The following is a 23,941-nucleotide window of genomic DNA, read 5'->3' as shown; positions in this document are numbered from 1 at the left end:
ACTAAATAATTATTTGTAAGTATGAATTTTTCTTCAGTTTACTTTCCAATGTGATATATTCTTAGATTCCTCCAGGATCATTTATAATTTATCTTTGCTCCATTATATATTCTTGTAGGTGAATAAAAATTTTAGATTCAATCTATATTGATAAATTTGAATGAAATCTGCTTTAATAATGAAATATTAGAGGAAAACCAATTCATGCTTTAAAAATATATACTATAGACTTCTCATAAAAATATTAATATTCTTCAGTTACCAAACATAATCATAATTGGAGGCTTTAGTGAACTTTTGAAGGGTCAAGAACCCTAGTGCTTTACAAATAGATAAAGCCTTTAAAAATTCATGTATATTACCCATGACTCTTATAAACCTACAAGTATGTTTTATCTTATTTATATATTCTGATCCTTTATTTTATTTTATTCCATTTTTAAATATTTAATTATTATGAGTACATAATAGTTGTATATCTTTATATGGTACATGTGATGTTTTGAAACAGGCATACAATGTAGATTAATCAAATCAGGGTAACTGGGGTATTCATAATCTCAGGCATTTATCATTTATTTATATTAAGATGTTCCAATTCCATTCTTTTATTTTAAAGTATATTCTAAATAATTGTTGATTATAATCACTTTATTGTTCTATCAAATATTACTCATTCTAGGTAACTATCATTGTGTACCCATTAACCATCCCCATTTTATCCCCCTCTCCCCACTTCCCTTCCTATCCTATGGTAACCATCATTCTACTCTCCATCTCCAGGAGATCAATGATTTTTAATATTTAGCTCCCATGTATGAGTGAGAACATGCAAATTTTGTCTTTTTGTGCTTGGCTTATTTCACTTAATGCAATGTTTTCCAGTTCCATCTATGTTGCTGCTAGTAGCAGGATTTCATTCTTTTTATGGCTATATGATAGTCAATTGTGATATACACCACAATTTCTTTATCCATTCATCTGTTGATGACACTTATAGTGATTGAAATCTTGGCTATTGTAAATACTGCTGTAAATAAGTATGTGAGTGCAGATATCAATATACTGAATTCCCTTCTTTTGGAAACATACTTAGCAATAAGATTGCTTGGTCATATAGTAGTTCTATTTTTAGCTTTTTGAGGAACCTCAATACTATTCTCTATAGTGGTTGCACTAAATGCTCCTCTTTCTCCACATCCTGTTCAGCTTTTGTTATTGCCTATCTGATAGAAGCCATTTTAACTGGGGTGAGACAATATTTCATTATAGTTTTGATTTGCATTTTTCTGATGACTAATCATGTTGAGCATTTTTTTTTCATATACTTATTGGCCATTTGTATGTCCTATTGTGAGAAATTCCTAATCAGATCATTTTATTATGATACTTTTTAATGAATGTGAATATAACATTGACAAAGAAGTCAATATATTCAATATAGTGCTATTGAAAAAGCCTTACAAATAAGTTATAATTTAGAGGGAAATATCTCTAATATGATACTATATACCAAGAAATAATTGTATTTATATTTTGCATTTTGATTATAGGTCCTTAAGTGAAATATAACTTAATAGATGCTATTAATCAGGAGTATATAATATTTAAATGTATATATTTATTAGGTTAATAAGTCTTCACCAAATGAATCAAATAAAAAGAGAAAAATGTGTCCTCTTGAAAATTATGAGAATTTCATTATTACAACACGAAAGCTAGAGTTGTTAACTAGCACTGTATAGTGTTAATATTTACTAATAATTAGATCTTATATAAATACTGGTATTAATATAAAAAGCTAATATATTATAGGGTGGGAAATTGCACTGAATATTAGCAAAAGATAGTAATAGCAAAGGATAAATTGGTAAGGTCAATATTCAACCACAAAATACATAACACCCATATAAACTAGCCTATATGTTTTTTAAATAAAACATATATGAAATCCTCATTTATGTAAATATAATTCCATTTATTATTTTTGAGACAGGGTCTTGCTCTGAATTCCATTTAAAAACTATTCAATTATTGCAATTCAATATGAAAGAAAGAATTATTTTTAAATTGTTTTTAAATGTCATAGTTTCTATAAACAACCAAAGCATGAAGATCATGCAAATCCCCATTTTGAATCCCCAGGGCTTTTTTTTTCTCTTTTGCTGCTATTTATGTTCCTTTCCTTTATAAAAATTAGGTGAATATAGGAATTCATTATTACTTAACTACTTTACTGAAAGCAATATGATACAATTTCATACACCTTTCCTAGGAGAAAAAAAATCAGCAATTTTCTTATACTTAATATGAATCCATTTTTTGCATAATTGTCAGGAATAGCATTCAAATACTTATTATTTGAAAATAAATGTATAACATATTTACTTTCTAAAAATCATTTAAATAAAAGATAAACTATTAAACGTTTATTTCTTACCGTGGCAAGAACCCTCAACTTCTTCATATCCTGTACTGCAGATGCACCTTCCAAGAGGAACCAGCCAATCTCCATCAGCTCCACAATACAGTTTAGGAGTGTCACGCTCTTCCGCACTCTTCACACAAGAGCCCCGGACTTCAACCAAAGAGGAAGAATCAACCCTTGGGATGGTATCAGGAAACATGGCCAAGTTCCGAACAGTGAAGGGACACTTTTTGTAGAAAACTCTGACTGAAACCAGGGCAATGCACGCCCCAATGTCTTGGAAAGCCAGGTAAAATCCTTTTCTTTCTATAGGCCCCACCTCACGAATTTCAGTGTTGAGTTTGAGGATGCGATCGCCCAAATCCATCTGGGTAAAACTCTCATCAGCAGCAATTGTGTCGATCTTAATATACTGGCTTGGCTTGAATTTAATTCCGTGGGATTCATCTGATTCCATATAATACAGATTAAACGTTTCTTTGCAAGTCCCCAAGACCCATGGGATGCTGTTACAATCCCTCAGTGTGAACTTCATTTCCACATAAATTTTCTGAGCTGCATCACGGGAGATCCAGTTTGTCCGGAGCCAGTTGTTTTGGTTTGGTTCCATTACATTACATACCTGGTACGTATGAATGGGCCTATTGTGTTCATCCATTTCCGTGATGGCGTCCCACTGCAAGAAGGAAAAAAAAAAGTAATTAAATTATAAAACCACAGTGGTTAAACAAAAATGATTACTTTACATTTTTTTGTTTTAGCGAAAGAAAAATGATTAAAAATGGGACAAATGAAGCTCTTCAAATCAACAACGCAGCAGCTCTTTCTTTAGCCACAAGCCTTTGGATAAGAGTGGGTTCTGGAATCAGCTGGCCTGTCTTTCCTTCCTACATACTGAATGCATGACCAAGCAATTTTTTTTTTTTTTAATCTCCAGTTTTCCAATTGTAAAAGGGAGTTAATAGTACAGGGTTGCTATAAGGCATAAATAAGTTAAATATATGTAAAGCACTTAAAATAGTTCCTGGAACACTATAAGAGCATTCAATAGCATCCATTATCTGAATAAAATAACTAGACCCATGACAAATGCACTTCAGTTTTCCCATCTTTCCTCACATATAATTTTCCAGAAATTGAGGTATGTTTACTAATATTCAATTAAATATTTTCATGGCTATTTTGATAGAAAGTAGACACAGGAAGGCTTTAGAATTATTCAAGAAACATTTATCATGCACTATTCTGAATACTGAGAATACAGCAGTTAACTAGCTAGACAAAAACTCCCTGCATTTATGGGCTTATCTTAGAGTGAGGAGAGACAATAGAAGTATGAATGATTAAATTGAATAATATGGTAGTGGAAAGTATAATGGGGAAAAACAAACCAAGGAAATGGAGAAGAGGGGTTATAATTTTAAATGTGGTGTCTAAAAAGGCCTTACTGAGATGGTGACATTTAAGCAATGTTTTAGAGATGAGAGAGTGAACCTTGCAAAGAGGAAACAGTGAGTATAATACCTGAGGCAGGAGTATACAGGTATATGTTAGGAACAATGTGAGTGGGCATTAGAAGCACACTAGGTAATAAGGACACAGAGTCAGAAAGGGGTCAAGAAAACTGTCTTTATAAACATTTTAAGTACGTTGGTGTTTCCTCTGAGCTAGATTATTGGATTATCTTCACCTCTGCATGTTTACATACAAGCATTTTGCCACTTAATTTCATAGAAAGACCGTGTTTATCCTTTTTTTAGAAATTTAATAAATATCTGAGTGCCTTGAAATCAATTGATATCATCAGTATTTATATATTTTACTATTGCATAATTCTATATTGTAAATTTAGGTTGTAATTGTATTTCATTTGTATGGTTATATCTGAGAATTTTCAGTAAATGAAAATGAAATCTAGTGACCTTATAGCCATTTGGGGAAAATATATTAGTTATCATAGTTTACCATTTCTACTAGAGTATACTGGAAATGATAAATGCTTTGCTACAGTGAATAAGTATTCTTTTTCCTGATATCATACTTCAATGATTTATAATAAGATTACTTAATACATTCTGCTTGCACTTTCTCATTTTAATTGGCTGTAGAGAGTTACTTAATCAAGGCTGGTTGAATTTCAATTAGTATAGCTTCTAACAGAATGGCTACTCTTTTCACTATACAGTACTATTATGCCACTAAGTACTTTTAATTATCCACTGTAAATTTCTACAAATAATTTATATTATCTGTGAAAAAGCTTAACCACAATTTCTAACTAAAAATTTTATTTGTAAATTGCATGCTTGAAATTCAGAAGCCATTTCCCAGAAAGAAAAACAAAACAAACAAACAAAAACAATGACTTCCTTTTGAGCTGTGGATATAATTTTATAAGATATACTCATTGTTTAACAGGGGCAATTCAATAATAAAATTGCCCATCTAAATACCTTTCACCATAATATATCATAGGTCTCACATTACTATCACATTTAAATTTAAAGGCAAACCAGAGTTCTCACAGCTCATTTAGACTGCCACTAATCATTCTGAATATAACTGTAAACAAAGATAATATTAAATAATAAGAAATATAATAATACAATCTGGGAACTGTCAAAATAAATATCCAAAATCCTAAGCATTTTACTTATAGGAGAGCTTCTAAAATATTCACCTACTGATTATTCTAATGTTGGATAAATTTCAAATCAAACTTGATTTTGTTTTTCAGGTAATACAAATATGTAATTATTATTGTCTATACTACATCCTCTCCTATACCATATAGGACTATAGAACTATATTTCCAGAAAATTTTTAGAGTAATTACATTTTAATATCTTCAAAATATATCTCTTTCTATCAACTGAAGTATTTACCATGCTCATTATACATTTTCTTCTAAAATGTGAGATTCATTTAACTAAAATGTGAAAAATTGCATCTTGTTTGGAAAAAATAATTTATGAAATTATAAATTTCTTTATTTAAAATTTTCTTAGGGTTGGGGGAATGTTTAGGTGTAGAGAAAGGTCATGAGTAAAAAAAAAAATGTAATATATATTCACCAAGGAATAAGGGAGTACCCAAATACATACACATAATGTCAAATGTGATTCTTCTCAAAGACAGTGCATAAAGATACTTAACTAAATAATTAGCCCTTTTCTAGGTCAAATTTGTGATGTTTGATGAACAATAATGTTTGTTCTTCCTTCTTCTTTTTAAAAAAAGGAAATCAAAATTAGACTCAGGTACCCAGTCAGAACAGATCAACTGGTACATTTCATCTTATCAAGGAATATAGAAATTCATTTATATTAGATAAATAAAATTGAATCTAATTGCCTAAAACAAGAATTTAAATTCGAGAGTGGAATAGATTTAAAAGACCATGAAATTTTCTATAAAATATAACCAGTAGATGTAGAAATTATAACACATTTTAGACATAATGTTTCTTTTGGAAATGTTGCATTTATATATTCAGTTTACCCTTGAACAAAATCAAGATTGAACTGCACAGGTCCACTTATATGCAGATTTTCTTATAACTCTGCTATATCTGAGATAGCAAGACCAACTCCTCCTCTCCCTGCTCCTCCTCAGCCTTCTCAACATGGAAGCCATGAAGATGAGGACCTTCATGGTAACCCACTTCCACTTAATAAATAGTAAATATATTTTCTCTTCCTTTTGGTATTCTTAATCACATTTTCTTTCTTTAGCATATTTTTTGCAAGAATACAGTATATAATATATACAACATACAAAATGGGTGTTACGTGACTGTTATCAGTAAGGCTACTTACTGGTCAGCTGTAGGCCATTATTATTAATAGTTAAGTTTTGGGGTAGTCAAAAGTTGCATGTAGATTTTCAACTACACAAGTGGTTGCCTACCAAACTCTTGTATTGTACAAGGGTCACCAGTAGTTATATTTGTCTTTATATATATACAACCTTTAGTTATAATTTTCAAATATTAAAATAAATAAGGACACTAAACATCTATGGGCCCAAGGCAAGAATGTGAGCATGGGGGCTCCCATACTATTTGCCTAAATATTTTTAAATGATAAATTATTCTTCAAATAAGATCAAACCTTAAATATATTTTATTTATCTACTTTGTAAAGATATTTGTATAACACTCTGAGAGGCCAGGTTCATTTTTAAAATACTTGGAATCCTTAGTATTCTGTGGCAGCATTTGGTGGTTCATAGAGAGCCAGCCCCTAGCCTTAGTCAATGCCAATTCTATTATCTTCCCTGACTCTACCTCTATCCCATACCATGAGGAGCTTCACATATGTACATGTATGAGCATCTCAGCCCTCATGCACTAACTGTATCTTTCCTTGGCTACAAAAGCTGCCAGCTTTGGTCCTCCATTCAACATAGGCAGAACATATCAGGGCACAGTGCACCCACTGGAGGATGGATCTTAATAAGAAGCCATGAAGCTCCTGAAGGTAGACTTGAAACCATTTGAGCAAGGAATTTGGGGGATATTGAATATCTATGGTACGGTATAAAAGAAAGCATAAATTCTAAGTGACATATTTTCTCATCCCTCAAGTTCATAGTTTTATGAAGAGAAGTGTGGCCAGAAGCGTATATGGCAAGACCAACTAAAGCTCTAGGCAAAGAGCTGGGTCATCCCTTCCTCGATCTAAAGATGGTAATGATTAAAAATAATTTAATTTGGAATGTAAGATACTTTAATTATTCTTTAACATCAAAGAGAGTTTAAAACCTTCTATTATTCGGTGGTTAATGTAAACATTGACTTTGAACAACTTTTTACCTCATAATTTGTCAATTACACATCATGTGTTAATAAGCAAACAACAATATTTAGCAAATTTATAGTATGTGTTAAGTTCCATAAGGAAAATGAATAAAAAGGATATAAAGTTTGCTCTCATTGGACTTCTATTAATACTCTTAAGTTACTAAATTATGAAACATAATTGATAGTACAGGTGTAAGTAACAATTAAACAGTATATAATATATATAGTAAGTGCTCAAAGGACAATAACACTCATAACTGGAGTGGTTTGGAAGTCTCAGCCAAGAAGGAGGCCCTCAACTTGAACCTTAAAGAATTGCAAGATTCAGTAAGGCAGAAGAAGAAAAGTGAATAGCAATTAACATATAAAAAATAAGCTAGGGCTAGACGCGATGGCTCACGCCTGTAAGCCTAATACTTTGGGAGGCTGAGGTGGGAAGATGGTTTGAGGCCAGGATTTGAGAGCAGCATGGGCAACATAATGAGACTTTATCTCTACAAAAACTTTAAAAATTAGTTGGGTTATGGCAGCACAGGTAGGCCTAGCTACTCGGGAGGCTGAGCCATGAGCATCACTTGAGCCCAGGAGTTTGAGGTTTCAGTGAGCTATGATCATACCACTGCACTGTAGCTCAGGCAACAGAGAAAGCCTGTGCCCACCCTGCCCACTGACCCCAGCAGAAAACACTAAGCTATACGCATATACTTTTAAGCAACTTTACCTCTGTTACACTTCAAGTTCCTATTCTTACTTAAAACAAACATATAACTTATTCTCCAGCTGTGAAATATTTAGAGGTTCATAAACCTGGTAAATGTAGAAATTACAGGATAAGATATTATCAAGTCTGTCATTAATTCTGCTATTATATTGGTCACTTTTGTCAGCTGTTTGCTTTTATATAATAAGTACTGAACCCAAAATATTCCAACTCCTCAATATCATGTTTGCTTTTTAATTGTTTTTTATGTAGGGCTTAAAATAAAATACCAATACATACTAATTCCCCAATATATAATGTAAAGAAGAGCTGAATAAAACAAAGCAAATCATACATATTTTTTCAGAGAACATCTTGAAAATTATTTGTTTTCATGGCCTATATCAGTAGAACAGAGAGTTGCTTCTGTCTTATAGTCATTTTGTGAACCCTTTTTTGGGATCAAGGAGTAGACAGATGGATTACAAAGTGATAGATGGAAAAAAATTGTAATGCAGTGTCCTGCTCACTGAGAAGTTTTAGTTAAGTGAGAATCAGTTGTACTCCAAGGGATTCTTTCTTTCACATGCTACAAGTTTACCTGGGATGTAATGATCCCTGATGAAACTATTTGTATACTGAATGTATGTTTCTCAAAACTTTTTCACAAATAGTAACTCATTTGGCTCTCATCAGTCCAATAAAGCAAGACAGATATTTTCATTTTCATGATATCAATAAGGAATTTAATGCCTATGAATTAAAGTAATTGCCCAGCTCTGCATGGACCAGAACTAGAACCAGGTCTTCTAGCTTTATTTTCAGTATTTTCTGTTTTGAGATCTTAAAATTCTTTCTGAGAGAAGATGGGGCCAGCGTGGAGAGACTGCCCCTCCCAAGGCCATACAAATCTTGGCAAAGGGCCAAGCATGGTGCATATCTTTCCTGTGAAAGCCAACCGCTCCCAAGTCTATAGCTCCAATCACCTCCTTTATCTGTCTTGCACACACCACATCATTCATTATTCCTCCTGTTCTAAATCATCCTAGGCCAGGTATCAGGCACTTACAAGCCAGCCCTATAGCCTAAATCCCACTGGACTTATTCAAACCAGCCAATCCTAAAGTGTTTGCTCTCTTTGCCTTACCTTTCCTGCAGAAACTCAAAAAGGGCTCTGAACTAACTTTCCCCTCACTCCTGTCTTCGACTACCTGATCAAAACCTGCTGCTTCCCCTGTGGCCCTGCATGGCACGCACTGATCTCCTTCTCTAGGACTTTGCAAGTATTAAAAATTCCCAAGCCTCACTGTCATTTTTTCCTGTGGCCACACTGACTTTATCATATCATATAATATGTACATCTTAGAATAAATAGCCATATGGGTCATGAGACATTCCTCCTGACTACCCTTTGAAGGATAAATAATTCTTGCCTAGCCAAAAGCTTTCATTTAACAAGTGACTCTCAGTGGCAAAACTACTGCACAGTCACTCTTTGATTAAAAAAAAAAAAAAAAAAAAAAAAAACTCATGAAATGACCATAAGACAAAAGAAACTCTGTGTTGTACTTACCTAGGACATAAGGACAGATAAAGTTTGGAAGATATTCTATATTCTATTCTGCATAAGCATGTATGGTTCAATTTTTGCTTTACTGAGCTGTTTTCTATATTATATATTGGTGAATTGTTTTATATATTGGTATTTTAAGTCGTAAATGAAAATATAAATATTAAAATAACAAAAAAACATGAATTGAGATAGTTCAGTGCCTATTAAGTAAAAGCAAGAAGCTGACTGAATTGATCAATCTTAGAATAGAACTAATGACAAGTCTGATTATTTTTAGTCTGTAATGTCTATACTTATCAGGTTTTTGTGTATCTGTTTCACAGCTGAAGAATAAGTTATATGCTTATTTGTTTTTAATAGAAGAAATTTTACCCACTAGATATACCCACTAGGCTAAAGTTGCCAAGAATATGTGCATACAGCTTTATAGAAGCTAAGAATATTTCTCTATTGAAGATCTTTTGGATAGTCCCATTTAATTTTAATGTTTGTTAGAAGTGATAAGAAGTATAAAGAGCTATGAGTAGTACTTTTATGCCTTAAGGTTTTCTAAAAACTCACCCTAATCCACACAAGAATGTTTGTTTCCATAGCAAGCTAAATAAACTAGGCCAAAAAGCGAATTCCTTTGGGGCATAGAAAGTTAGATTAAGGAAATTAATTCTTAAACAGCTAACAGTCATTGAGGAATCAGATTGGTTTCTTTTCTTAGAGAACCAAATAAGGTGATCAAATAGCCCTTCTAGGCAAAGAATATTCAGATAACATGCTGGTAAACTGACACCTATATACCATGTTCTAAGGAAAATTTATCAAATTTGTACTTTTCCTCTCTCTGAAAATCTTCAAAATTGAACAAGAATATAGAGTTTTATGCCAAAAATAAACTCTGAAATTTTAAAATAAAAGCAGTTTGTTTTTCAACATAGAATAAGCTGGCGAAAAGCTAACTATATTTTCAAAGGCAGTGATAAGTCCTGATAACTTACCCAAAGGACATAGCAAAAGAAAAGAACAATTATCTTCAGATTAACATGCTCACCTCTGTATCTCTAGAGAGAAAGGGAAGGAGAAAATATCACACCCTGAATATCTTAGGACACTAAACAGCTACAGGGTTGATCTGATTAAATTTAAAAGAAAGAGAGAAGAAAAATCAGTAAAACCCAATGTTAAATATTATGCTGATAGCAGATAATTAAAAAGGAAGTGTTCTAATAACACTGAAGAAATGAACAGCTGAATGAAAGTATTTTAGTCTTTAATTTTACCTGTGCTTCCAAAATAAATAAGTACTTATTTATAGCCTGTAAAATCTCCTTCATCTCTTCCCCTTTATCTGTTGATTTTTTTTAAATCACATGCTGAAATACTCTGTACTGTAATATTAAAATTATCATACTAAATTTATTTCATCCTCCATTTATAACAGATCCAGTTATAAGCTAAAAGTGGAAGAAATATGTGGGGAAATATTTTTCTTGAAATTTTCTTCAAAATGTGGTTATGATAAATACATAAAGGGGGAATACTCAAAGGAAATAGAATATAACAAATGACCATTTTAAAAATATAGAATCCAAAAGACCAAATGCTAGCAACATATTGGGATGGTTCATTAACATAGCAATGAGATAGCATATTATTATTCATACTTTTTCCCAAAAGTAAATGCAATTTAAAGATAGATTAAAATAAAACAAAGAAACAATAAAATCATGATAAATCTATAATTCCTTAGATACTATAAGAAATTATTCACTCAGATAAACTAAATTTAAAAGGGAAAGAAATCCAGGAAAGGGAAGAAAATCATAAACTTTATTCTAAGAATGAGAAAGTAGAATGGTTAAGAATGAAGGGAAGCTTCATTTGGAAATATGGCACATATCTGATTTGTTCCAAACAGTCTTCATCTTATCTTGAATAAGTGAAATAAACTATACTTGTTGAATAGTACACAGGCATCTCATTATGCAATCCTGTAGTGGCTTAACATACACATCTAATATTCTGTATCAATGTAAAAGGGGCCTTCTTATTCTAATATGGTATTTTACCCAGAACCACTTAAATATTCACTTTGAGTCAATATGATGACATAAACTTAGAAAATTAGTGCCCTGAATTCTGCTGTTAGGCATGTAGTTAATAACATAAGTCTGTTTTTGCAGCAGAAAAGTGAAGGCTCTGCATTTAAATGATAACTAGTTTTGGAGCATAAAACAAGAAGCAAAATACATCATGTGCAGATACATTTCTATTTCACTTTGGGCAAATGTAAAACTTTTTATTAGCACTGCAAAGATATTTAATAAAAAAGGTAAGAATTCAAGGGTATATACTGAAGACAATTGCTGAGACTAAGTAAATTTTACAATTAAATTTTTACTTTGGGGCCGGGCGCTGTGGCTCACGCCTGTAATCCTAGCTCTTGGGAGGCCGAGGCGGGCGGATTGCTCAAGGTCAGGAGTTCAAAACCAGCCTGAGCAAGAGCGAGACCCTGTCTCTACTATAAATAGAAAGAAATTAATTGGCCAACTGATATATATATATAAAAAAAAATTAGCCGGGCATGGTGGCGCATGCCTGTAGTCCCAGCTACTCGGGAGGCTGAGGCAGGAGGATCGCTTGAGCCCAGGAGTTTGAGGTTGCTGTGAGCTAGGCTGACGCCACGGCACTCACTCTAGCCTGGACAACAAAGTGAGACTCTGTCTCAAAAAAAAAAAAAAAAAAATTTTACTTTGGGAGATTTGTTCTATTAACAGGACCAAAATATAGCAATACGGATAATTTCTACTAACAAGGAATAATCATCCCATTAAAAAAACTGTCATATATTCATGAAGCTTAAAAATTTTTGGAGTCCATCTTCTGCACATCCAATGGCCTTAATTGATATCATAAAAAGTTGAGATTTTTACTTAGCCAATGAATAAGATGCTGCAAATATTATCTTTGCATATTTATAGGATTTTTACAATAAACAGATGGCCAATATTCATCTTATTTATCCCATCCTGTGTTCAACAATACCTGAATACTATACCAGGTTCCTTAGGACATGCCCAATATAGGAAGCATAGAAAATCTCACAAATCATATTTAATTTGATTCTTGTATGGTAGAGAGAATGAAGCATCTTATCCTGGTTTTATAGATGAGGAAACTGATTTAAAGGAAGGAACTGACTCACCTGAATTTACAAAGAAAACAGAAGAATTAACAACAAAAGTGTCTGAAAAGTTACGTTGGCCCATATGAAGGCTTCAATCTAAAATAAATTTAGGTAGAATGCAAGCTCTATGAGGCAAGGACATTGCCTTGTTCATCATTGTATCCCCCATACCAGGGGATACAATACTAGAATCACAGTAGGTTCTTAATATTTACTGAATATACAAATGAATAATACAAGGCTTAAATTTTCACTAAAACAATTCTGAATGCTTCCACTAATGGAAGACTTACTGCTGCTTAAAGCAGGATTCTAAATATTACACATTATTGGAAATATATAAACTTACAGCAATCTCTTAAACTAGTCACTTGTTTTAGAGATATCAAAATGACTTAGGTAAACACCGATATATCAGATGATAGCTAAAGCCTGAAAATATTAGATGACTCACTGAGCATTATATTAGTGCACAAGATTTTAAGTGAGGCTGAGAACTCAGGTTTAGAAATAAGAGGTACTCTGTGTGTATGTGTGTGTGTGCATGTGTGTTTTCAAGATGGAGAAAGAGAAGGAGAAGGAGAGGAAAGTGATATTAAGAATATAAAGATATGTGTCTGCATCAGGAAAGAGAGTGAATTGAGCAGGTGAATCAGTCTGCTTCGAAGGTATTAAATACAGAAGGACTTTAATAAAAAAGGACAATTTACAGATTCCTTTAGATCATCTACCTTTGTTGTAATTATTAACAACTACAGCCTTGACTCTGATTGACATTCTATTTTAACTGAAAGGTATAATATTTAAGTGTAGTAAACTATAAATTGGTAATTCTTTTAAACATCAAGTATGGAATAAAAGAATATTCAAACTATACATGCTAATACACATTGAGAGATGAAACTCCCAAGAGTATGATGTTCTGAATACGTTATAGAAGAAAATGATTAATGAAGAAGAGAGTATTTAAGCATATTTAATGCTAATAAAAGATTCAGTAAAATAAAGACAGCTCAATGTATACTAGATTCATTAACAAAGAAGTTATTATTGATGGCTATGACAAGAAAAGGTTTGGTGGAGTGTCAGTGTGGGCAGGAGCACGATCTTCATGCAGAAATCTGGAAAAGTGATTCTTATTATAGGCATATAATGTGTAAAATAAACGTACAGAGAATCTTTTAGGGTAAGACTATAATTTGGTACATATCTTACTAGGTTATATTCTGAACCATGAATATTATCTTATTACTTTATAATTATATATATTTTTACTTGAGCTTTCAAAATACACTGAACTTTTATAATTAAATTAAAATTATAACTTTATTTAGGACTTCAGTTCTATGGGAATCATTCCTGGCAGGTCAAAACTTGCTTGACATCAGAATCCTACAAATGAAACTGTATCTATGATCATCAGCTACCTTATGGTTTCAAAGTGAGATATGTCTGCATTAACTGACTTAAAGATAGAAATTATATATGCCATATATGAAAGTCTGACTGAATAAATTATTATATTCTATAATGATTAATTTTGTATGTCATATTTGTATTTAATAATTTTTGAACACAGAAGGTAACTGCATATATGATGGGAAAATTATAATACCATAGGCACTATTCTTTTAAAATAACTCTGTGGTACTGATTTCCAATTGTTAAAAAATTATTTTAGAATATCAAATTAGTAGAAGTTAGAATGGAAATTTTATACTACTAGGTTATACATACACACTATTTTTAATCTCAAAAATTATTAATTACTCAGAGTGTAATTTATATGTACTATATTGTTTTGATAAAACTATTTAAAAGCACTGCATGCATTTACATAGAATCTGACACAATTATTACAGTGCAATAAGGCAAACACAGTATAATAAACTTATGCTATTATTTCAAATAACCTTTAGAAAAAGTTTCATTTATCTTTTCTTTGGGAAAAAATATTTGAGGCTAACTAAATAATAATGCTTAATAACCATTCACTTAGCAAACTTCAAGGAAATAAACTATCCCCGGATATTGCACATTATATTCCATAGAATAATAAACTAGAATTGCTGCAAGCATAGCAATAAAGAACCTTATGATGCATCACATAGGAGTTTTAAGGTCATGTTGGGAACATAAATCTTTCAGGTTTGAAATACATTACATGGAACCAATGCATTTAGGTAATTTTGTACATAGGTTCTTTGCAGCAGACAAAAATGACTGTGTGTTAATTATCATATATATGCCTGACAATGCAATATTATTAAGAGATAGAAAAACCTGAGGATTTATCAATAAGTATTTATGAAATACCTTTTGCATGGAGACATTCTCAAAATGCATAGAAATATATATGTGTGTGCATTTGCTGATATTACAGTTTTCTCTGTGAAACTTTAAAATTTAAATCCAATTTAATGTTTGCAGCTAAATCCAATAAGCAAAGCAATGCACATTTCCTGAATATTTAAAAGTTAAAAGGACTTGGAACTAAGCTAAACCCTACATATAATTAAAAACATATGGTTTCCACAGTCAAGAAGATCACATTCAAAATCAGTATTATCTATAACATATACTTAAAGGATCTAATATATACTTAAAACAGTTAATATCTAGAACAATTAATTTAAGCTAAATGCAACAGTTTATAATAGAAAAAATAAATATATATATACTGTAGAAATTATGTATTCTTCTTTTCAAGAAGAAATAGTACATAGTATAGAACAAATTACAGAATAATGAGTCATAAAGGGAGAAGAAAGTAAACAAACATATAAATAGAAGGTTTATAATACCTCATAACAGAGGACAAAATGTACATGTTAGTTATCAAACAGTAATTGTTAAATATCCCCTTGTAAAATATTTTATAATAAACAAATTCCAACTGCAACCCACATGTTATCTGTGAATCCACTCTCCTTCCAGGCTTTAAGAACGTCAAATTTGTCTTTACTATTCAGATTATTCAGCACCACTCTGTCTCCTGTTTCTAAACTTGAACACAAAAATCTATCAAAATGCTTGACAAACAAATAATCTTTCAATAATTAAACACACACACACTCACACACACACGCACACATCTGTTACTCAACTGAATGTTGCTAATAATGGAAACATGTAAAAAAAATAATCCAAAACAGGAGTAAAAGGAATTTCTAGAGCAGTCTGGTACATGGTAACTGCTACCAATCATGAAAAGTTTGGCAATTTAAGAATTCTAAGAAGGTATTTAAGACATTGATGTAGTAATTCTGTATCAAGAATTTTACTGTAAGATAATAAGTTAGAAAAATAATTATGGCAAAGTAAAATGACAGAATGCCATTTAATCAGTAAAATTCATTTTGAAGACATTCAATGGCTTAGAAAAGTATTCATCATATGCTATTAAATGCAAAAATTGACTTATGAAACAAAAGATAAACTATAACCTCAATTTTGAAAAAATAATTCCTTATATAATGTAATACCTTGACATAATATATTACCTAAAATTATATATTCTATTTATTATGTTTTATATAACCTATATGTTATGTAACAACATATGTTTGTGTGTGTGTTCACAAAGTATAAGAGCACACACAGAGCTGAAAAAAGATCTCTTTGAAACAGTGATTATTTTCAAAGAACTGATTATCAGTGAATTTTCTTTCTTCTCCATGATTTATAAATTTTCCATAACTTTTATGCTTACATAATGAAAAGAATGGATATTCCATGCGTAAATATGAAACTCATAAAAAATACAGATTCCAAGCACAGGAAGTTAGAGTTTCCCAAATTAATTCCAGGAAATTCATATAATTCTTGTTTTTTAATTTTTAATTTTTTTATTTCAGCACATTGTGGGGGTACAATGTTTAGGTTACATACATTGCCTCTGCCCCATGTGAATCAGAGTTTCAAGCGTGTCCATCCCCCAGATAGTGCACACTGCACCCATATGGTGTAAATATACTCATCCCCTCATCCCCCTCACACCTGCCCAACACTCGACGCATGTTACTAACAATCTCACATACTACAAAGAAGTTAACAAATCTCTCCTCTATATAAAGTAGTAGCAACAACAATAAAAATGTCGCTAAAGCTAACTTGGGAACAGAAAGCTAACTTGGGAACAGATTTGGGGTAGATAAATACACCAAATCCAGAGCCAGAGGGCTTAAATGAATTCAACCAAACATTTAACACTTAAGTAATAGTTAATTCTTATTTAGCTATCTTTAAGTTGCTGTCTCAGCTTTAGAGGCGTTTTTCTTTACTTCGCTTTGTGGTACCAGGACTTAGCCCACTGAACCCACATTTCCAATATTTCTGCTTTGCCAGCTGGTTCCCAATAAGGGTCTCACAAGACCTGTTGAATAAATGGAAGAACATCTGATGTTCTTGAATGAATTACTGTAAACTGTATCACTGATAGGATATTTTAATACTATAAAGATATCAATTTTCCCCACATTTATCTATAAATTCAATTAAAAACATAATAAGAGTCCAATATTTTACAGAAATTCAGTGAACTTATTCTAACATTTATAGAAAAGGATAACATTTCAAAAATACCTAAGTCATTTAAAAAAAAAGAGTGATGCCTTACACTACTGATATTACAATATACTATAATTCCATAGTAAAATGTGTATTATCACAATAACAAGGAAGTGAATCATGAAACACAACATGGAACTCAAACAAAGGTCATGTTTATAATGAGAAGTAAATATCATATAAAGGGTATATATAATATCATAGTTCAATTGGTTTAGATGCTCAATAGAAAACTATTTCACTTTGTGTTCATTCCCAAAGGACAGTGATCTAAATGTGAAAGGTGAAACTATAAAGTTAATATATAGTATTAACAAATGTCCATGATCTAGGGCTTGATAAAACTTCTTATATAAAAATATGAAGTAAAAATATAAAGAAAAATTGGTAAATTTGATAATACAAAACTAAGGATTTCTACTCAGCAAAGGACACAATAGACAAAATTGATAGTTGGCAAATTTGGATATGTCATTTGTGGTGTTAATACCTATAAGGGAAAAATGTCTAGACCATATAAAAAAATTTTGCAAATCAATAATAAAAACACACCTACCCCAATTTAAAAAAATGCCCAAAGGCTATAGAAACATTTTTCAAAAGAAGGCAAAACAAGTATATGAAAAGATTCACAAACTCATTAAAACTTAAGGAAACTTAAGGAAACAACATTGGAATAACATTTTAAACTCATTAAATGGGCAAAAATGAAAAAGCTCTCTTTTCAAGTATTGTCAGGTATGTAGTTAGTAAGAAGCTTCATATACTGTTGATGAGAGAGTACACTCTTGCAGCTATTATAGAGGACAATCTGCTGGCATGTAAGTATGCATATACACCTTCACACATACATATACTCCAGAGAAATATATGGAAATATTGGAAGAAATATTTGGAATAACTGAAAATGCATTGGTACAGTTAACACAGCATATTTTCTCATAACTGAAAATTGGAGGCATCACTAGGGATAAATAACATGTAGTAGAGAGGTGGGGCAGAGCAATATGGGCAAATAGAAATCTCCAGCAATCATCCCTCCACACGAACACCAAATTCAACAACTATCCATGCAAGGAAGCACCTACAGAAGAAACAAAAATCAGCTGAGTAATAACAGTACCTGGTTTTAACATTATGTCCAGGAAAGAGGCACTGAAGAGGACAGAAAAGAAAACCAATCATTGCCTATGCCATTCCCCTCTGTCCCCACTCAATGCAGTGAGAGAGCACCCAGTAAAGAGAGGTAATCTGTGTGTCCAAGGGAGGGAAAGTGAAGTCATTGTGGGACTTTGCATTGGAACACAGGGCCCCTATCACAGTGGATCATAGCACAAGGCCGAATTCTGCCAGTACCCACAGAGGGATCATTTAGACCAGCTTGGCCAAAGGGAAATCTTCTGCCCCCAAACCCAAGTTTCAGCTAGCCCCACCAACAGCAGATAAAATGTAGCCTGGGACCTGGAATAAACTCATAAGGCAGTCAAGCCACAAAAGCTACAGTCCTTAAGCAATTCCTGCAGCTGTCCTTGCACACAGCCAGTGGACTTGGAGTGCACATGAGCCAATGAGACACTAGTGCTGACAACCAAGCCCGTGCCTGTGTCACCCCTTCCCCAACTACAGGTAGTACAGCTCAAGTAGAGTCGTCTTCCACTTGGAGAAAGTTCAGAGGACTTTGTTTTTCAACTTGGGTAGGTAGAGCCATAGTAGAATAAAGTACCAGGCAGACTCCTGAAGCACCTGATTTAAGGTCTTAGCTTCTTGATGGCATTTCTAGACCCACCCTGGGCCAGAAGGCAAACTGCAGAAGGGAAGGGCCAGGCCTGGCAGAATTCACCACATGCTGATTAAAGAGCCCTTGCACTTTGAATAAATATCAGAGGTAACCAAACAATAGTCACCATGGGCTTTGGGTGAGACTAAGCTGGCTTCAGGTATGACCTGCTGCAGTCCCCATCTGTGGTGGCCACAAGAGAGTGCCCACATCAACTTCTACGACTGGGCATAGAGAGTTAAGGAAGCAAGTGAGAGACTTTGTCTGGGAATCTATGGAATTCTCCCAAATCTTACCCAAGTCCACCAAGGCAGTACAGCCAGGATTTTGCAAGAGTCATAGAATCACTGGGCTTTGGATATTCCTAGTACATATATGACTGTAGTAACCAGAAATTTAGATCACAACAATAAATTTCATTTGAATTTCTGGAAAGCCTTCTCAAGAAGGACAGGTTCAAACAAACAAACCTAAACTGCACACAGTAAAATAAATACCTAGTTCTTCAATGTCCAGCCATTGACAAATGTCCACATGCATCAAGAAGATCCAGGAAAACATGACCTCGCCAAAGGAACTAAATAAGGTACCAGTGACAAATCCTAAGTGATGGAGATATTATGACCTTTCATATAAACAATTCAAAAGAACTGTCCTGAAGAAGCTCAATGAACTTCAAGATGACACAGAGAAGGAATGCAGAAGCCCATCAGAGAAATTAACAAAGAGATTGAAATAATAAAACCAAACTTAATTCTGGAGCTGAATAATTCAACTAACGAACTGAGAAATGTATCAGAGTCTCTCAAAACAGAAATGATCAAGCAAAAGAAAATATCAGTAAGCCTGAAGATAGGCTATTTGAAAATACACAGTTGGAAGGACAAAAAAAAAAAAAAGGAAGCACGCCTATGAAATCTAGAAAACAGCCTCAAAAGCATAAATCTAAGATATACTGGTCTTAAAGAGGAAGTAGAGAGAGACACTGGGGCAGGAGTTTCATCCAAAGAAATAATAACAGAGAACTTTCCAAACCTAGAAAGACATATCAATATTCAGCAACAAGAAAGTCACAGACACCTAACAGATTTAACCCAAACAAGACTATCTCAAGCTCCCAAAGTTCACAGATAAAGAAAAAGTAATAGGGGAAGCAAGAAAAAAGAAAAAAATAAGTAACATATAAAAGCTCCAATATGTCTAGCAGCAGACTCCTCAGTGGAAATTTTACAGGCCAGGAGAAAGTGGCATGACATATTTAAAAAGCTGTAGAAAAAGGACCTTAAGCCTAGAATGTTATATCCTGAAAAAATGTCCTTCCAACATGAAGGAAAAATAAAAACCTTAACAGACAAACAAAAGCTGAGGGATTTCATCAAAACCAGACCTGTCCTACAGGAAATGCTAAAACGAGTTTTTCAGTATGAAAGAAAAGGATGTTAATGAACAATAAGAAATCATCTGAAGGTATATTACTCACTGGGAACAGTAGAACACAAATACAGAATACTCTATTGCTGAAATTACAGCATATAAACCATTTATATATTGAGTAGGAAAACTAAAAGACACACCTATCAAAAATAATGACAACAACTTTTTGAAAGACAGATAATATAAAAAATATAGTTGGAAACAACAAAAAGTTGAAAACAGTAGGGCAAGGGGTGATGCAGTTAAAGTGTAGAATTTCTTCTAGGCTTCTCCTTGTTTGTGTGTAAGCAGAGTTCTCATATGTTCAAAATAATGGGTTATAGAATAATTTTTGCAAGCCTCATGGCACCTCAAGTCAGTAAACCTACAAGAGGCTCACAAAAAATAAAAATCAAAAATTGAAACACATTACCTCAGAAAATCACTTTTACACAAAAGATGTCAGGAATTCAGGAAGAAAGAGAGGACCACAAAATAAAAACAGAAATCAAATAAAAATATGGCAGTAGTAAGTCCTTATCTTTCAATAATAACATTCAATGGCAAGAGACTAAAGTCTCCAAAGACACAGAGTAATTGAATGGATAAAAATATAAGTTCCAACTATATCTTATCTATAAGAAATTAACTTCACCTATAAAGACACACAGACTGAAAATACAGGGATGGAAAACAATGTTCCATGCAAATGGAAACCATACAAGAGCAGGAGTAGCTATCCTTCTATCAGAGAAAATAGACTGTAAAACAAAAACAGTAAAAAGGGGACAAAAGGATCATTATATAATGGTAAAGGGGTCAATTCAGCAAGAGGATATAACAATTCTGAAAATATAGTATCCCAACATTGGAACATTCAAATATATAAAGCAAATATTATCAGAGCTACAGAGAAAGATTGATTCCAATACTCTAATTGCTGGAGACCTCAACACTCTACTTTCAGCATTGGACAGACATTCACACAGAAAACCAACAAAAAAACATTGGACTTACCCTGCACTATAGACCAAATGGTCATAAGAGATATTTACAGAATGTTTCATTCAATAGCTGCAGAATACACATTCTGCTATTCAGTTCATAGATCATTCTTAAGGATAGTCCTTATGGTAGACCACAAAATAAGCCTTAACAAACTCAAAAATTTGTAATCGTATTAAGTATTTTCTCTGATCACAATGTAATAAAACTAGTAATCTATAACAAGAGGAATATTGGAAATTATACAAACACATTGAAATTAAGCAGTATGCTCCTGAATGATCAGTAGGTTAATGAAGAGATTAAGAAGAAAATTTTAAAAATTGTCATTACACAATGAAAACACAACATATCAAAACCTATGAGATATAGCAAAAGCAGTATTAAGAAGAAATCTTACAGCAATAAGTGCCTAGATCAAACAAAATAGAAAATCTTCAAATAAACAACTGAACAATGCATCTCAAAGAACTACAAAACAATAGCAAACCAAACCTCAAAATTACTAGCAGAAAATAAACAATGAAGATCAAAGCATAAATAAATGAATTTGAAACAAACAAAAAAACCTAAAAGATCAATGAAATGAAAAGCTGTTTCTTTGAAAAGACAAATAAAATTGACATACCTTTAGCCAGACTGAAAGAAAAAAGTGAGAATATGCAAATTAATAAAATTAGAGACTAAAAAAGAGACATTACAACTGTTACAGCAGAAATTCAAAAGATCATTAGAGACTACTATGAGTAACTATATGCCAATAAATTGGAAAACCTAGAAGAAATGAATAAATTACTAGACATATACAACTTACCAAAATTGAACCAAGAAGAAATCCAAAACCTGAATAAACCAATAAGAAGTAACTAGATAAAAGCAAAAATAAAGTCTCCTAACAAAGACAAGCCCAGGACCCAATTGCTTTACTGCTGAATTCAAAGAAAATTCAAGAATTCAAAGAAAATTAACACCAATCCTACTGAAACTACTCAAAAAAATCAAGTAGGAACGGATACTACCAAACTCATCCTATGAGGCCTGTAATACCCTGACACCAATGCCAGACAAAGACACAACCACAATCAAAAAAATTATAGGCCAATATCTGTGATGAACATAGATGCAAACACCCTCAACAAAATAATAGCGAACTGAATTCAATAACAAATTACAAAGATTATTCAATATAATCAAGTGAAATTCATCCCAGGGATGCAAGGCTGATTTGATCTATGTAAATCAATCAGTTTGATGCATAGTGTCAACAGAATGAAAGACAAATACATCAGCATCAATTGATGCTGAAAAAGAATTCAATAAAATTCAAAATTTTTTCATGATAAAAACTATCAAAAAAAAAAGATATAGAAGGAACTTATTTCAACAAGATAAAAACCATATATGACAGACCCACAGCTAGTATCATACTGAATGGAGAAAAACTGAAAGCCTTTCCTCTAAGATCTGCAACAAGACAAGGATGCCCACTATCACCACTGTTATTCAACATCCTACTGGAAGTTTCAGCTAGAGCAATCAAACAAGAGAACAAATAAAGGACATCCAAATTGAGAAGGAGGAAGTCAAATTAAACTTGTTTTCAGACAAAATGATCGTATATCTAGAGAAATCTAAAGACTCCAAAAAAAAAATCACTAACAGAACTCATAAACAAATTCAGTGAAGATGCAGGATACAAAATCAACATACAAAAACCAGTAACTTTGCTATATGCCAAGAGTGAAAAAGAAACCAAGAAAGTAATCCCCTTTACAATAGCTACAAATAAAATAAAATGTTCGTGAATAAACTTAACCAAAGAAGTAAAAGATCTCTATAATAAAAAGTATAAAATATTGATGAAGGAATTTGAAGAAGATATAAAAAATGGAAAGATATTCCATACTCATAGATTGGAAGAATCAATGTTGTTAAAATGTCCATACTACGTAAAGCAACCTACAGATATAATGCAATCCCTATCAAAATAACAAAGACATCCTTCACAGAAATAGAAAAAATAATCCTTAAACTTAATATGGAATCACAAAAGACCCAGAATAGCCAAAGCCATCCTGAGCAAAAAGAACAAAACTGGAGGCATCACATTTCCAGACTTCAAATTATACTACAGAGCTTCAGCAACCAAAACAGTATGGTGCTGGCATAAAAACAGTCACATAGGCCAATGGAAAAGAACAGAGAACATAGAAACAAATCCAGCTATCTATAGTGAACTTATCTTTGAAACAGTTGCCAAGAACATACAGTGGAGAAAGGACAGATTTTTCAATAAATGGTCCCAGCAACACTGGGTATCTATATGCAGAGGAATTAAACTAGACCCTTACCTCTTGCCATCTACAAAAATAAAATAAAAATGGATTAAAGAATTGATTCTGAGACCTGAAACTATGAGACTAATAAAATAAAAGACTAGAGAAACACTTCAGGACTTTGGTCTGGGCAAGGACTTCTGGAGTAATACCCCCAA

At 32.5% G+C, this 23,941-nt stretch overlaps 1 protein-coding gene across 7 annotated transcripts in view; it reads right to left on the bottom strand.

Annotated features, from left to right (window-relative positions):
* The window catches only part of EPHA6 (EPH receptor A6), an 881,667-nt gene that overhangs the window by 714,990 nt on the left and 142,736 nt on the right, over window positions 1-23,941 (bottom strand). For all 7 annotated transcript variants that reach the window (XR_012918632.1, XM_076001069.1, XM_076001078.1 and 4 more), the window contains one exon: window positions 2,441-3,104. Coding sequence is in view for 6 of the 7 variants with exons in the window: in XM_076001069.1 (XP_075857184.1) it covers window positions 2,441-3,104 (664 nt within the window). In the remaining variant the exon portion in view is untranslated. The remainder of the gene's footprint in view (window positions 1-2,440; window positions 3,105-23,941) is intronic.

Source organism: Microcebus murinus, chromosome 1, assembly GCF_040939455.1.
Source record: "Microcebus murinus isolate Inina chromosome 1, M.murinus_Inina_mat1.0, whole genome shotgun sequence".
Taxonomy (NCBI): domain Eukaryota; kingdom Metazoa; phylum Chordata; class Mammalia; order Primates; family Cheirogaleidae; genus Microcebus; species Microcebus murinus.
Note: the sequence above shows the minus strand (reverse complement) of the source record. Positions and strands in the feature narration are given on the sequence as shown.